Consider the following 15762-nt stretch of genomic DNA (forward strand, 5'->3'; position numbering starts at 1 on the left):
AAGCCAACTCATAAAAGTCTAGCCACACTTCGGATCGCAGTTTCCTTGAACCTGTTGCTTTCGGGACTATGAACTATCGAAACAGTCAAACCCGTTCATAGCGGTTGACCAGAAGATAGACCCTGAGCCAAAGCCAACAAATTCGACACAGTCCCCACACTAGCGGGCTCTCGAGTGAAGCTCTCATTGTAGCCCCATTGCGTGATGTACAAGCTGTGCACACCCTGTGCCACGATGGCGTTGATGTCGGTCTGCAATGTAGACAGCGGAGCAGGCTGGTACGGCTCCCAGTCGTCAAAGAAGTCGTGAACGACTACGGCAGACTTGGCTTTCTGAGCAGCTCCAGAGGGCAAGGCACTCAATGACGCAGGCGTGAAGGGGATGTAAGTGCCACTCGGGCATCGGTCCTGCGGCGCATTCGGATCGCTGGTGTAGCAAGTCTCGATAGATAAGATGGCATCGGCGACATCGTAGAGCGAGTAGCTGGCGGTATTGACCGGAACGCCAGGGTTCAAGACGACGATGCCAGTCTCGGCCTTCGCATAGTTTGACACTTGAGTGTAGTAGTCGAGTTGAGCTGGGTCGGTGTTGACTTCGTCAAAGAAGATACCGTCGATGTGAATATCGTACGAGACGCCATCCCAACCATCTGCCGTCGTCCAAGCAGCATACGTATCGACACCTTGCTTGACAACCGATATTTCACGGGGGTTGGTCTGTACGGTTCCAAGGGTCGAGATGTAACCCAAGGTCACAGTGTTAGGGCGCTGGTTGATTTGGCCGATCCACTTGGCCCAGTCGATCTTGATGCCGGCTTCGCTGGCGAAAGGCGGGCCGCTAAGTGGGTTGATGATGACGTTGAAAGTCAGATCTGGATGGGCGTCGATGGCTGCGATGGCGGCTGTCCAATCAACGGTTCCGTCGTATGGCTTCACAAGGTCGTTGATGGGGTAGACATATAGAGGTAAGAGGATATCGACGGCAGCTCTTGCAGAGGCCACGAGGGCGGCTAATGACAGGAAAGACCTCATTGCTGGAGAACCTGATTGTGATGATGAAAGTGTTGATGGCTCGGCCCAATCACTAAAACTTGTCACAGTCCTAGAGATCCGGACTTTTATAGTGTGAGGTGGCTAGGCAGCAGTTTTCTGTCAAGGTCAGCTTTACGACTTATTACTTGGCTAGAGCGGGCTAGAACGGCTCCCTGTAAGTGTGGACTGATGGTTTGACACACCCTCGGCTGAGTGTCTAAGACTACCGCTTGGCCTGGCGAACAACGAACGCCTCGTGAGGTGAAGTCTCATCTACGTGGTGTCATTTGATCTATTGATGTGTAGCTCCAATGAATTTCTTCAAGTAATTCAGCTATTTTTCGAAACTTTTGAGGGCACGATACACAGATTTCAAGTTGCTGAGACTTGCCAGGGGTGATGAATAGGCGAGGTTGAGACTAGTATCTCGTAACCAAAGGACTTCCTCCCTCGAGCCCATACACTAGGAACCTTTCGGTCTTGCCCCACACACTGAAGATTATGCGCCGAAGAAGAAGGCAAGAATGCCAGACCGGGCCAATGGATGCGGGTTGGGCTAGCTGATGTCAGATTTGAATCAATATTGGCCAGATCTGGAAGCTGCCGAGAACTTGGTGGCAAATCGTCGCTAGACGTTAATAAGCAAGCCAAAGATGAGGAAGAACTGTGTCCATTTGAAAAGGAATGGATTGAACAGGTTCGTCTGTTATGTTGTCCCGTCTGATGATCAAGGAATCGGACTGGTCGCACATACCTCTCAAATGGTTTTGGGACCAAAAGAGTTCAAATAGGCCAGACCTGATATTGGGCACAACACATGGCGTGCAGACTTCTGATTTCCGGTCTATTCTGCTTGGTTGTATTCCACTGGCCGCTGGCGTTGACTACATGTAAGGCAGGCAGGAATAGATAGTAAATCGTTAGAGCACTACGATCCATGACAATGAGCATGAGACCTGACAAGTGCAACAATCACGACAGCGTGTATGAGAGAGAATCTAGAGATTTCGAAGATGTCATTTGAGCTATCAATCAAGATTCAAAGTCGGATACGGACACCAAAGCCCAGCGCGTGCCGACACGGGAAAAACCGCTGCCAAAGGTGGTCATGTGGCATCATGACAGACCCGCATGACAGCATATTGGTGAGAGTCGAATAAACCGCTCAAGATACTGCTTACAATTCCTCACTTCATTTGGATTTTCCACATGTAATAAGTGGCACAGGACGGGACGGGTCGCGGGAGTAAGATCTTCACAAGCGGGTCGGCGCCTGTGGCTGCCGTCCCGACACGTCAAGATCGGGGTCTCGGGGCCCGTAGTGTCCGCGTTATGCAGCTGTGTGACCCGCTTTCCCGAGGCGCCGTCATCGAGAAAGTCTCCGATGACATGCCGAAGGATTCTGATGGGAGGAAACGCCTCTGTAGGTTCGATCGCGTCAAAAGCAACTTTCAAGATGAGAAGGTCTGAACCAGGGCACCGTTGCTACAGATCAGCAAATCAACCGAACACGAGTCCCGCCCAGATCAAACTGGACCCTGAACATCGCTGATAACCCATCTTGCCCACATTCACTGGGTTCAACAGTGGGTTTTCTCCGAACGCAGTGGCATCTGTCGCAACACATTTGGCGTTCGATGCTCGTTGCGATCGCTGAAATGCTGCATCGATCTGCTTGGCGACAGTTGTTCCGGCCCCCGTTTGACAGCCCTGAGAGACGGACTTCACCCACCTTCAATCCCCGGTATCTGACACACATGGATTCCCGGGCTTTAGTCTCGTGGCAGTCAGAGCAGCGATGACGATCCAAACCCGGGTTCATTCTATGTAGCGGCAAGGCATTTCACCGTTCTTTGTCGGACAGAGTCGGGAGAGAATGAACGCACTGCCTTGAGCCTCCAAGGTTCTTCGTGTATAATAGCCGCAGTATTACTCTGAGCGAGATGCCGTCAGTGCTAGTGCACGGAGACGAACCCCGTGGGACGGATCCCGTTCAAGGCCCGTCGAGTTCCCGGGCCAAGATGGAGTCGTAACGCTAGCACGAAACTCTGGACAAAGTAATTTGGTGCCGAGCTTCAGTGGAGATGGTAGATCACAGCGCAGTTTTATAAAACCCTCCGCCGGCGACAATGCCATCCATCATCGTCGTCTTCAGTTCACGTTACTTCAGCATTCAACAACTAATCAACATCCATCTTACCTCAGCAACAAACACAACATGGCCAGCGAGCCTTTCAAAGCGATCATCATCGGCGGAGGCCCTAGCGGCATCACCGCCGCACACGCCTTCTACCATGCCGGCATCGACTTCGTCGTCCTCGAGAGACGGACAAACATCGTAGAAGATCTTGGCGCAAGTCTCGTCCTCGGTCCCACGAGCATGCGCGTTTTCCACCAGCTCGGCATTCTAGACAAGCTCATGGAAATCGGCATGCTCCTGGACGACAACAGGGGCTTCACCACCGACGGTTTCAATTTCAAGCAGTCCTCCGCATTTGACCTTCTCAAGGAGCAGTACGTCGTCCAATTTTAGCCGTCTCTTCGACACCAGCGAACCCACTGACACCCGCCACAGCCACGGCACAACGCCCCTCGCGTTCCATAGGGCGCATCTCATCCAGGCCCTTTACGACACCCTCCCCGAGGACGCCAAAACACGCTACCACACTGGCAAGAAGCTCGCCAAAATCACCACCACCGACACCGGCGTCATCGTCAATTGCGAAGACGGCTCTTCCTACACGGGATCCGTGGTCATCGGCGCCGACGGCGTGCACTCCGCCACCCGCCGCCAAATGCGCCGCCTCGCCCTCGAACAAGACCCGGCCCGCGAATGGGACCCCGAGAAGCCGTACGAGACCAACTACCGCTGCATGTGGGCGTCGTTCCCGCGTCCCACCGCCGCCGGCCAGAGCTACGAGACGCAGGGCGTGGACCAGTCCGTGATGTACATCACCGGCAAGGAAAGGGGCTGGATCTTCTGCTACGAGAAACTGCCTGAGCCAACGAAGGAGCGCATCTCATTTACAGAAAAGGAGCTCGAGGAGTATGGCGCCCGGTTTGCGGAGTGGCCTATTACCGGCACCCTGAAAGTCAAGGATGTGTTCAAGGAGCGCTACAACGCGGGCGGCGCCGGCCTCGAGGAGGGCATCTGCAAGCACTGGAGCTTCAACGGCCGGATCGTCCTCGTCGGAGATGCGGCGCATAAGTTTACGCCGAATGCCGGCCTGGGTTTCAACAACGGCGTGCAGGATGTTGTCGCGGTCTGCAACGGCCTGCGCAAACTCATTGCCGAGTCGAACGGCTCCCCTGGATTCGATGCATTGGAAAGCCTGTTTAAAGAGTACAGGGCCGACAGAATGGAGGGGCTGGAGAAGGACCTGGGACAGTCTGCGCGCTTGACGAGACTGCACGCATGGGCTACGACGAAGGACTGGTTCATGGCGAGGTACATCTTGTCATGGGGCTTCATGCAGAGGATCCTCTTGGCCTACATTGTGTCCCCGGCGATTCAGAAGGCCAAGGTGTTCGACTTCATCGCGGCGTCGGAGCCATTCGAGCCGGGTTCGTTCAAGTGGCTGCATCCGCTGCTGAACACCGTTTCCAAGAACCGGGCGCTCTGATTTACTTCTCTTTGTTGTTCAAATGAGCATTTGCAGCGGGCAGCGACGGATAGACATGATTTGCATTATTAGATGTACCATCACTCTTCTCTAATATTACCAAGCGTATTTTTCGTTCGACTATTGTTTTGGCTCTCGTACCATAATGCAACTCCCCGCAGACGCCATGGATGTTACTGTTGGTCTGAATGAGATAACCAACGGCATGGCGTAAAGCTGGACGTTCTCGATGAGGACGAGATTTGACGTTGGAACAGAGCCCGATCTGCGGGTGAATAAGAAATTTGAGTGCTGACATGACCCATCATTACAGCAGGGGCCCCAGGATGTTTAGCTGGTGGCCGTCCCCAATCGAGGATGATTCAGTGAAGTATGTGCCGCGCGCAGGCCTACTTTTTCGGGGTGACGCAAGATAGATCACTTGCACAATGAATGCTGAACGCGACTTTGCTTCGGGAGCTTGTTAGAAAGATAAGCGACTATATACTCAATCTTAGATACTATGTGGCTGTTTACTTTGGGAAAGCTGGTTGTAACATATTTGTTAGCCTCGGCGTGCATCATCGGGCAACAATAGGCATGTCAACGTCAACCTCATTCTGAACATGCGTGCTCATCACATTTTGAGGCTTAACACTCCTGGCCCCAGGCAAAGCCCTCTGTACGCAGAACCCCCATTTCACGCTTCCAACCAACAACATTTTCAACAACAACTCATCCCCGTTCCAAATCGGACCATACAAATTGCTGCATGCAGCTTTTACCGCAGTCCTCGTGGACGCAAGGATAAGTAACAAATTATCGTCCCCAACAACCTGGGAAACGGTTCGTCCAAAAAGCATCAACGATCAGCGCCCGGAGGCTGTGCAGGGCAACAACGGTCAGCCACCAGCATGCCCCAAGCCCGGACGAACCGCCGATAAACCTGAACGGGATGCCAAGTCCAGGGCCCATTGGCCTACCCAGGGGCCCTCGTCAGCATTCAGGCCACCCTCATGGCCTTGGAAGGACCCCAAGAAGCCCAGAATGCGTCATCCTACGTTCTCACGACCCGATTGACTGGATGAGAGAAGCCAAGGGTGCAAAACCTGGTTGGAACGCTTCATCGTCGAATCGCAGAGGATTCTGCAGATGCTGATCAAGAGCTTTAATATCTAGATAATCGCAATGCTGAATCTTTGAAGCCCTCTGTAGCTCTCTCACGTACATACGCGCGAAATCCAGTTGTTGCTGCACCACTCTAGTGAAGAACATCACGATATTGACATCTCCAGGCTTCACCATGCATCTCACAACATTCACCCCGGCACTGCTCTTCTTCCACCTCACATCCGCCCAGACCGTCGTAGTGACCACTGTCGCCCCGGCCCGGCCGACCGCGATCCCGGAATGGAACTCAGATGGCACCTTCACCTCCGCCGTGCTCAACAGCACCAACCACTACCGCGAGCAGCACAACGCATCGGACGTCTCGTGGAACGAGACGCTCGCCGACTTCGCGGTCGACTACCTGCGCGGCATGGACGACTGCGACTTTGAGCACTCGGGCGGGCCGTACGGTGAAAACCTGGCGATGGGGTACGCCAACGTGACGCAGAGCGTCGAGGCGTGGGGCGAGGAGCGCGACGATTACGACTTTGACGATGCCGAGTTCAGCGAGGAGACGGGCCACTTTACGCAGCTTGTGTGGAAGGACACAACGGACGTCGGGTGCGCGAGGAAGCGGTGCGAGGATGATGCGTGGTATTTGGTGTGCGAGTACTGGCCGAGGGGGAATGTCGTCGGGCAGTTTGCGGAGGAGGTGCAGGAGGAGGAGGAGAGCCTTGGGGGAAGGAACTCGCCGGCGATGCTGGCGTTATCTGTGGCTGTTGCTTTTACGATGTGGATGACGGCGTAGGACTGATTTGCTTGGATCAATGAGGATCTATGTGATCTGGATTGAGAGGGAGGAAGAAGGGTGGCGAGATCAATGAGGCCATCGACATGACGGAGCTAAGCCGTTTTGGGTAATAACACAATAATTCCCGTTCGTCAACGATTGTTAGGGTGCCTATACCTAGCATCGCTCTTATATACCCCTTTGTATTCTTACAGATATTGAAACTTGATACAGTAGAAGTGGTGTTTGGAGAGAAAACTCGACATAATCTAGGATCTGTGTAAGGTTTACTGCAGTTAAACTAGAAAGCAAACCCTCATAATCAGTTCTCGGCGACAAACCCTTCCCAAGTCTTCATGTACTTCAAAAAGTTGTCGCTCAATCCTTGAGCCTTGAGGTATGCCTCAGTAACCGGCAGTGATGGTGACCGATGTTCTAAGTTCTCCTCCAATCGTTTTGGGAAGTCATGCTCGAGGATGGCCGCCCTGCCGAACATGACAAAGTCGCAGCCCCCCTCCAGAACAGCAGCGGCCTCTTGAAGATCCATTATCTTACCAGACGCTCCAAGGCGCACGGAAGATTGAGGAAGATCCATGAAGATACTCAAAAAGGTCTTCCCTTGAAAGGGTGCCTCTTGGGTCACCTTCTTCCAGTCCCAGACGGCCAGGTCCAAGTAGTCAATCTCCTCCTCCCTGACTGCCTTAGCAAGCACCTCATACATCTCTGTCAATGGCACGCCATATCGCTCGAGAGATACGCGCAGACCTATCTGGAAGTCTGGCTTGCACTTTTGGCGGATGCCTCTGATGACTTCGAAGAGGAACCGCGACCGGTTCTCGAGAGAGCCTCCGTACTTGTCTGTTCGGTGGTTGAAGAGAGGCGAGAGGAACTGCATGGGGATCCAGCCAAAGGCCGAGTGAGCCTCGACGCCGTCGAAACCTGCGGCTTCAGCCCGCTGCGCTGCTGCTATGAAGTCGTCTCGAACAGCCTCAACCTCTTTCAGCGACAAGCCCCTGACGCCGCTGTCTGGGATATCCGATGGCCCGACGATGTCATTGACAAACTCAGGATTGGCTCTCAGACCTGCATGATGTACTTGAACCGAAGACGCAGCCCCATGCTTTCGGATAACATCGGCTACGCGGCGAAGTCCTTCGAGGTGATGGTCACTGTAGACCCCCATCTGGCCCGGGAAGGCTTTGCCAGAAGGGTGGATGTTGGCTGCGCAGGTCATAACCATGGAGAACCCGCCAGCAGCACATCTCTCAAGCCAGTTGACTTCATCTTCGGAGACCGTTCCGTCGGGATGGCATTGCCAGTTCGTGAGAGGGGCGAGAAGGATGCGGCTTTTGAGAGGGGGACCGCGCTTAAATGAAAGCGGCGAGAATATATCTAGGGGTCTCATGATGGTTAGAGAGTGCCGAATGCTTGCATTGCTTTTATATAGCCAGGAAAGCCACTTCCATTCCAACCATCTAAGCCAAGGAGGTAGTTTGGCTTTATCACACGTTTAGCGTGTAGGATTGACTTGCGCATGTATCAGTTACGGATATCAGACCTGACCACCAACTTGACACGGCGAACTCGCAACAGTGCTCAATTCGACCGAAACAGACAAATCCATAGTGAAGCTGTTTTCCTTCAACCACCAAAGTGTGAAGTTGGGGATCACCACAGTCCGTGAAGTCTCCAACAAACCCGCCGAGACCCGCCGTCTCCAACGTCTCCAACACTCCAACTCTCCAACTCCTCAGCCAAGCCAGTTACTGCATCAGCATTCGGCAGAACTACTGACGCCGACTACCTTACTACAGAAGCCGATCAAGTATCTGATTGATAATGAAAGAAGCCCTTGGCCGGAATATGAATTCCTGCTTGATTATCTTCGTTGCTAATATCCAGCCCCGAACAGACTCCGCTCCGGTTACGGTAGCTCGGATCCGCCTCTTCGGCCGGGTATTGTGAATAGTCGGAGAAGGGCCGGTACTACTTCCCGCAGCCACTGGGCTCAAGTCTTCATACTTCTTGGTCTGAGTTAGCCGGGCTCGCTTTAGCCCTCATCGTGTGTATGGGGCCAGACGACGTTTTCCTCCTCAACATCGCATCGGGTTGTCAGCTCTTGGCTCACGTCGCAACGTAGTAACAGGGCTTGCTGACAGAACTCTTTCTCAGCTCCAGGTGCAGCGAAACACGCCTCCAGACCAGCGCTGTTATTACGGTCTACAGATACAATTACGCACCAACTCCAAGAGAAGGTATTCGGCTGGGCGAAAGACTCTGGTTGATTCGCCTGTTGCCCACCCCGGGCCCTCACAGCGCCTCGGGCGCGGGTTACCTTCTGGAAATGGAAAGCTTCGCCAGGAGACCTGTCCGCTGCATCTGCCGGCAGCCGGGCAGAACCGCTCGGCGTCAGCACTAGCTGGGGCTGCATTTCCAATTGGCTGAGTCGCACTGCCATTTTTATTTCCCTGCTGGTCTCCCAGGAACTGATGCACCATTTCGATTGATTATTGAATCAGTGGACGATTGCCCATCTCTGAAACTTATCATAGGCGAGCTTGGCTTTCTCGGGCTATGCGATGTAGACGAGGCATGTGTCAACGATCTCAAACTGTCTAAAGCGGTTCATCATGTTCTTGTTCATCAGTCTGGATAACCTTGGGCGCTCAATCGGCCGCCCACCGGAAGGTCTGATGCTACATCATCGACGCCATGGGTAAGCGAACGAGACGGGCAGGGTATATCCGACGGCGTAAGAGCCCAGGTAAAGATGATCTAGACCGAAGCTGCAGACGTTGAGTCGCATCGTCAGTCGTAGTCTGCATTCGCGCGTTCTTGGCAACACCAGATTCCGTGGTCATGAAGCGGGGGAAATGCCGATGAAGAAAGCTGAGCTCCCTGGAACCGCATTGTCTAAGACTTGCTTGTTATGGCTGGAGCACAATGGCTCAGGTACATAATCCGAAGCATCATCCCTCGCAATGGACGAACATGGCATGGAGTACTGAGCCAATAGTTCGGTTGCCATCATGATCTTCGTGTCGGGTCTTGCTCTCGGTGGTGCTCTGCTCGCTCAAAGCGTCCTCGCTGGCGAACTTGTTCCCCGGACATGGCAGGGCCAGGAGTACGGTTGCAGGTGCTACTTCGGTGATGATTGCTGGCCCAAGGCAGAAGCCTGGGCACAGCTTAATGCCACTGTGCATGGGAACTTGGCTATCCATGTCCCTCCTGAGGCGGCGTGTCACAACACCTTTGAAGGAACCCTCGGCAACATCTCGACATACGATGCCGCAAAATGTGCTGAAGTAACTGAAAACTGGGACAAGGAGCAGTGGACGTAAGTCAATCCCCAAGCCATCTTCAGACCTCACCACATAGCATGTCGAGATGAGGAGGGCGAGGAATTGACACACGGATTCACTCACAGGACCGATCAGCCCGGCGCCGTTTTATGGAAATACTTCACTAACACAACATGCCTCCCAACCCAAGACCCTACGGAGTCCTGCACCTTGGGGTACTACGGCGTCTACGTGGTGACAGCTACCAAGAAGGACCACATCAAAGCCGGCGTCGACTTCGCGCGCGAGAACAACCTCCGCCTCATCATCCGCAACACAGGCCACGACTTCATCGGTCGCAGTGTAGGCTGGGGCTCCCTCACCGTCAACACCCACAGCTTCCAGGACATCACGTTCAGCGACACGTGGGCCGGTCCCGGGAATTACACCGGCGGGGCCGTCACCGTCGGCGCCGGCGTGCAAGGCCGCGCCCTCCTCCACGTAGCCAACGCCCAGGATCCTCCCATACTCGTCGTCACGGGCGAATGCCCGACCGTCGGCGTTGCGGGCGGTCTTGTCCAGGGCGGTGGCCACGGTCCATTGACGCCACTCCACGGCATGGCCGCCGACAACGCCCTGGAGTTCGAGGCGATCACTGCCGACGGGGAGTACGTCATCGCCAACGCCGACGAGAACCCTGACTTGTTCTTCGGGCTCAAGGGTGGCGGGCCCTCGTCGTATGCCGTCGTCACATCCGTCACCTTCCGCACGTACGCGGAAGAGAAGGCGGCGGGGGGCGTGTTGTACATCAACAGCACGCTGACGGAGGACGAAGACGTGTTTTGGGAGGGCGTGCGGGTGTTCCATAAGTGGTCGAACCATCTCGTTGACAACGGGCTGTACGTCTACTTTGAACTCGGTGCGATGATGCTCGAGGTGCAGCCTTTTGTGGCTGTGGGCAAGACGCAGGGCGAGCTGGACAAGATTCTCGAGCCGATGATTGCGGAGCTGAAAGCCAGTAATGTGTCGTTCGAGCATTCTACCAAGGAATTTGGGACGTTCTTTGACTTGTACGTCGATCTCTTTCGGGACGAGGAAGCAGGCAGACACACATTGACTGGCGGATGGTTGTTCGCTCACTCCGATGTCGAGAAGCGGAACGATCAGATTGTCGACGCTTTCAAGACGGTGATCAATCCGAGGGAGGACTTGAAGGGCTTGGGGTACATCGTGGGACACTTGTTCGACGCGGGACACAGCTGGCCCGAAGCCAACAGCGCGACGCACCCGGTCTGGAGAAACGGCACCGACTTCGTCATCAGCGTTCTGTTTGTGCCAGTGGGTGCGACTTTGGAACAGAAGGCAGATTTGCAGGATGTTTTGACGAATGTCCAAGACGAGGCCTTGCGGCAAGCCGGGCCGGATGGTGCCACATACGTGAACGAGGTGAGTGGGACCTTGACGAACCTAGCGAGGGAAAAATCAACTGACAGATCTTCATCATACAGGCTGATCCTTATCAAGCTAACTGGCAAGAACATTTCTGGGGTCCGTTGTACCCTACCCTATTCGACCTGCGCAAGAAGTGGGATCCTGAAGGTGTTTTCTACGCTGTCTCGACGCCTGGGACGGAGGGCTGGGAGGAGATCGAGTATGGCACGAGACTGTGCAAGAAGCTCTGATGAGCGAAATCAATGATGTATATATGCGCCTATCGTCAATGATATGAGTAGATTCAAGTCGCATTCCGACGTCATTGATTCACTTGCTTTCCAGGCTCAGGATACGTGGGAACAGGCAGGTGTCGCCGTAACCTCGTCACAATCTCCACGTAGTGCTCCTCGTTCTCCGACGTGATGATGTTATGCCGAATGAAGAAGTCAAGCATCACAAGCACACAGTTGGGCTTGAACTGTCCCTCCAACATATTCTTAGTCACCTCCGCGATGGTCATGAGCTCGAAGCCCGACACCTCGTCATCCCCGGGCACGGGCTCGATCGCCTCGGGCAGCTCGAGATCGTAGCAGTACAACACCGTCGGGAAGAACGTGCCCTTAGTCTCGTTCATGCTGACGTACGTGACCGCGCCCACCGCCCGCGCGTTCTCCTTCACAAAGTCGGCCGGCAGCGAGGCCTCTTCGGTGGCCTCGGCGACGATGCAGTCGAACGGCGAGTCTTCGGCCTTGACGCCCCCAGCCACGGTGGTGTCCAGCAGGTCGGGGAACGTGAACAGGTGCGCGCTGCGCCGGGGAACCCAGATCCGCATGCCCTCGGCACTCTTGACGTACGCCGTCATGTGCGCGCCTCGCGAGGAAATGCCGAACAGCGGAGCGGGGAAGCGCTCGATGGAGACGAACTCGTTCGCGCCGAGGATGCGGAAGTGCTCGCTGTGTCGGCCGCTCAGCGTCGGGAACTTGTCGGTAAGATTGACGGCGACGTCGACGACGCGCTGTATCGCTGCGGTGGCGGCCTTGCCGGCATCGTCGCCGTCCTTTGCTGTGGTGTCGAGGAGGCGCACCCTGCGCTCGTCATGGTCGATGCTGAAGTCTGCAGTCCAAGGCAGACGCTCTACGGTGCTTTGGAGCATGAACCCATGCGGACGGTGATCCTTTGGGAGGTACAGCCTGTAGAGGGTGTTGAAGTCGAAGTTTAGGGGGACACTGATGAGGGAGTCAGGGATGATGAGATTGGGATGAATGAGGCGGGGTAATTGACGTACTTATCGACCTTGTTGATGAGGGGCATCCAGCTATTTTGCTTGGCCGGCGTCTTCACCTGTGATTCCATACTGAGTGAGTCTTCTGATGCAAAATCTGAAGATTGGATTGCGAGTCCGTCAACAACAAGTTTCGTCAGAAATACAGGCACTGTTGACCGAAAGCAAACACGCGTGAGGATGGAGGGGCACCGAGAGATACGTACATTGACCCGCATTGGCTTGGGGTTAATTAGGTAGGCCCTGAATTTCGTTATGGCGGTACAAATTCCATGATTAGAATCTCCGCTCCCAAGGTTGTCCCACTATTCCATGTCATTGTAGGCCCGCCATTATTTTCAGGAACTTGTCGTTTTTCTTCTCTCCTCCTGAGGCCTCGATAGAAAGGTTTCTGATGTTCGACGTCACAAAGACTATCGGCATTGTGGGCATGGATAGTGGCGATGCCGATAGCGGAGTTGCATGACGGATTTAAGGAGTGTGTACCCGTAACATGACTTTCTGGATCTCCGCTTAATCATCGGAGATGGCGCAGAGAAACAGTGCTCCTGGGAGTCATTCATTGCGTATCCCCCATTCACTTCTCTTGCAGGCTTTCTGGCAAGATGAGGCTTGGGTCAATCACCAGCTCTTCTTCTCTTTTATCGTCTGCAGGATTCGCCGCGGTTCCGTCCCACATCTGCTGAAGCATATTTGCAACCACAGCTAGCATTCTCGCAGACAGAGTGTCGCACGACTCAGTGAGTTGCTGCTGAATCAGCTCCCTGTGAGCAGGAGACTGCGCGCAGGATCCGGCCATCGAGATTGGCCACAGCATCACTCCGATGCTCTCATGCCCCTTTGGCACCAACTTCAGCTCCTTCATGAAAGATTCGTAGCAGTCGTCTCGCCTCGATGCTTGCCAGAATTTGCCGTCCACAGGCGACTCGTAGAGTAGTATCAGCATCGCTAACCGCCACAGGGTCCAGACTTGCCGGACCCGCAGGCTTGTGTGCGGTAGTGCTGGTTCCCACGACATAATTTGCATCTCAATTGCTGAAAGTTGTGTGACGCGTTCGTCTTTGTCGATGTTGGCCGCGCCGTCTACGGCCCGGAGCCGGGCCAGATGGTGGATCGTCAGAAGCCCGGCAATGAACGGCGTCTGGAAGAGTCCGCACTCTTCGCTGAGCTCCGTCGCCGAGGCTCTGTGTTCAGCGTCCCACAGATGACCAGCGAGTATGGGCATGTCAATTTGATTTACAAGTTGAGCGGATGTGAAGGGTGAAGGGATGGTCTCCACAGCTTCATCCACGCGCAAGAACATGCAGACCCTCAGCATGTTCCTGTACAACTTCTGATTGATCCCCACACGCACCGAGTTTGACATGCTTTGGAGCACGTGGCTGGCGAAGTCGACGTGGTTTCGGGTCGAGTCTCCCCGAGCAGACTCCGTCAAGGCCAGCATCAGACTCGCGGCACAGAGACAATCCGGCCGGTCGTCTTGAGCGCCAGTCCCGCTCAGCGCAACACGAGCCCTCATTGCGGATAGAGCTTTGGAGTAGCAGGTGCTAGCAAGCTTGAGAGCTTTGTCATTCTCGGGATGGCTCAGCATGTACTGCAAGCTGCTGAGCGCTAGGACAGACCGAAGTACCAGATTGTCGCTCACGATAACAGGGAGTAGGGTGCTGACGTAAAGTTCAGTGTCCACGTTGTCGACGGACATTGACGGCATCGATCGTGAAAGGAAGTGCTGGAAGAGCATCTGGAAAGATCCCTCATCGCAGTCAGGATCTGGCGGGACGATGAGTGGGACATGAGAAATCTTGGGGGCCATGCGGAGGTGTTCGGCTCGTGACCGAAGGCTCCCTGGAAATCTATTTCTCGGACCGTAATCTTTGGCTGACTCTGACGGTGAGTTGCTGTCACTATTGGAGTTGACAGTGCTCGCCCGCGAAGTTGTCCACAAAGGGCCAGCTGGTAGAGAGATGAGGTTCGGTCCTCGTCTGTTGACACTCGTCTGAGGTCCAGAAGTCGAAGACGCAGCGGCAGAGTCGACTATAGTATCATACATCATGATCACGATTAGCTTTGAGTATATGACACACATCATAGAGACACGATAGTCTTGCGGGTTCCACTCACAGCAAAAAGAGTCAACCGTCTGGGGTGCTGTCCAGTTGTCTGGCCAGACGCACTCTGTGCCCTTCCTTGAGCATAAGGAACATGTAGGCTGCCTCTCGTCGCACTTCTTTCTACGAGATCTGCAACCAAGGCACCCCGTCCTCTTCCGCTTGTGTCCAGATGATCTTTCCATATGGACAATCTTTGAGAAGGGGGTCCAAGTTGCGGTGTGGTTTGCCTTGGGCTGGGGATAATTGAGTGGCTTGCAGAATGATTTACGCATCAACAGGACGAATGAGTGATGAGAAGCAGTCGCTCAAATTTATGATTCAAGCCCCGTCAAGTTGAGCTGCGCCTACTGTCGTTGAGGGAGGAGGAATGAAAAAGTACGTTAATGGTGTGAGAACCAAAGCACTGGGAGTGGACTTGCCGAGTACCGAAACTCCGCTCTAGCGTCATCCCATTATTGGGGGCAGTACAGTAACTTTCGCACACTAAACCCCCTACGATTCGCTGGTACATACAGAACCCACAGGCTCTAGCCAGGATCTAGGAAGGCGGTAGATTGGCGTCCCGCTGAGCTTAATTGGTGACATATTCTACAGTTAAAATACTTACAGTGACCAATAATCTGGACGGGTTGCCGAGACTTTCAGCAAAGGAAGGCAGGCATTTCTACGATACTGTATCCTTCATCATGAATCTACATGATTAGTGATCAGACTCAGCTCATACCATTGCGCAGCTCAGCCCCCACTAGCACCCGTCCATATTTGCAAGCACGCTTAGGTACTGCTCTTCAAAACGACCCAATGATGCACCAAGTAAAGATTCCGATACCAGGGAAGCTGACTATAGCTGTAAATTGAGTGGCTCTGAAACGAGTATCCAGAGATCCTATTAGATGATACACTGCTGTCGACAGTGAAATGAAGGCTGGTCTGAATGGACCTGTCGAAACTTCAAATTCTTGCAATTCGGATGCAGAAGGTAGCGAACTTCAGCACTGCCAAATCTCACACAACGTATTTGATTGAACAATGAGAGATTGTTATTTCATGTCCCGGTGCCTCTTGGTCTCATCATCGTTCTTCATCTCAGGTGTAATATTTTCGCTGTTTGTAAGGGGCGG

At 54.0% G+C, this 15762-nt stretch overlaps 6 protein-coding genes across 6 annotated transcripts; 3 read left to right on the forward strand and 3 right to left on the reverse strand.

The window, feature by feature from the left end:
- Positions 1-95: 95 nt before the first annotated feature.
- GCG54_00000727 (uncharacterized protein) lies at positions 96-1031 on the reverse strand (the record flags this gene model as incomplete). Its single annotated transcript, XM_045400860.1, has 1 exon — positions 96-1031. The coding sequence occupies one exon, from the start codon at positions 1029-1031 to the stop codon at positions 96-98; it is 936 nt and encodes a 311-aa protein (XP_045263533.1).
- A 2218-nt stretch (positions 1032-3249) lies between these two features.
- On the forward strand, positions 3250-4654 carry GCG54_00000728 (FAD-dependent monooxygenase sdnN; the record flags this gene model as incomplete). Its single annotated transcript, XM_045400861.1, has 2 exons — positions 3250-3545; positions 3607-4654. 2 exons carry the CDS (start codon positions 3250-3252, stop codon positions 4652-4654), a joined length of 1344 nt encoding a protein of 447 aa, XP_045263534.1.
- A 1282-nt stretch (positions 4655-5936) lies between these two features.
- On the forward strand, positions 5937-6551 carry GCG54_00000729 (Repressed by EFG1 protein 1; the record flags this gene model as incomplete). Its single annotated transcript, XM_045400862.1, has 1 exon — positions 5937-6551. The coding sequence occupies one exon, from the start codon at positions 5937-5939 to the stop codon at positions 6549-6551; it is 615 nt and encodes a 204-aa protein (XP_045263535.1).
- A 304-nt stretch (positions 6552-6855) lies between these two features.
- On the reverse strand, positions 6856-7938 carry GCG54_00000730 (NADPH dehydrogenase; the record flags this gene model as incomplete). The annotated part of the gene is made up of 1 exon (XM_045400863.1): positions 6856-7938. The coding sequence occupies one exon, from the start codon at positions 7936-7938 to the stop codon at positions 6856-6858; it is 1083 nt and encodes a 360-aa protein (XP_045263536.1).
- A 1624-nt stretch (positions 7939-9562) lies between these two features.
- Positions 9563-11496, forward strand: GCG54_00000731 (FAD-linked oxidoreductase ZEB1; the record flags this gene model as incomplete). Its single annotated transcript, XM_045400864.1, has 3 exons — positions 9563-9870; positions 9898-11260; positions 11308-11496. The coding sequence occupies 3 exons, from the start codon at positions 9563-9565 to the stop codon at positions 11494-11496; spliced, it is 1860 nt and encodes a 619-aa protein (XP_045263537.1).
- Positions 11497-11567: 71 nt separating this feature from the next.
- On the reverse strand, positions 11568-14823 carry GCG54_00000732 (Thiamine pyrophosphokinase; the record flags this gene model as incomplete). Its single annotated transcript, XM_045400865.1, has 3 exons — positions 11568-12474; positions 12534-12602; positions 13112-14823. The coding sequence occupies 3 exons, from the start codon at positions 14821-14823 to the stop codon at positions 11568-11570; spliced, it is 2688 nt and encodes an 895-aa protein (XP_045263538.1).
- Positions 14824-15762: the final 939 nt, after the last annotated feature.

The sequence above is a fragment of the Colletotrichum gloeosporioides genome (genome assembly GCF_011800055.1).
Source record: "Colletotrichum gloeosporioides strain Lc1 chromosome Unknown consensus_50, whole genome shotgun sequence".
Taxonomy (NCBI): Eukaryota; Fungi; Ascomycota; class Sordariomycetes; order Glomerellales; family Glomerellaceae; genus Colletotrichum; species Colletotrichum gloeosporioides.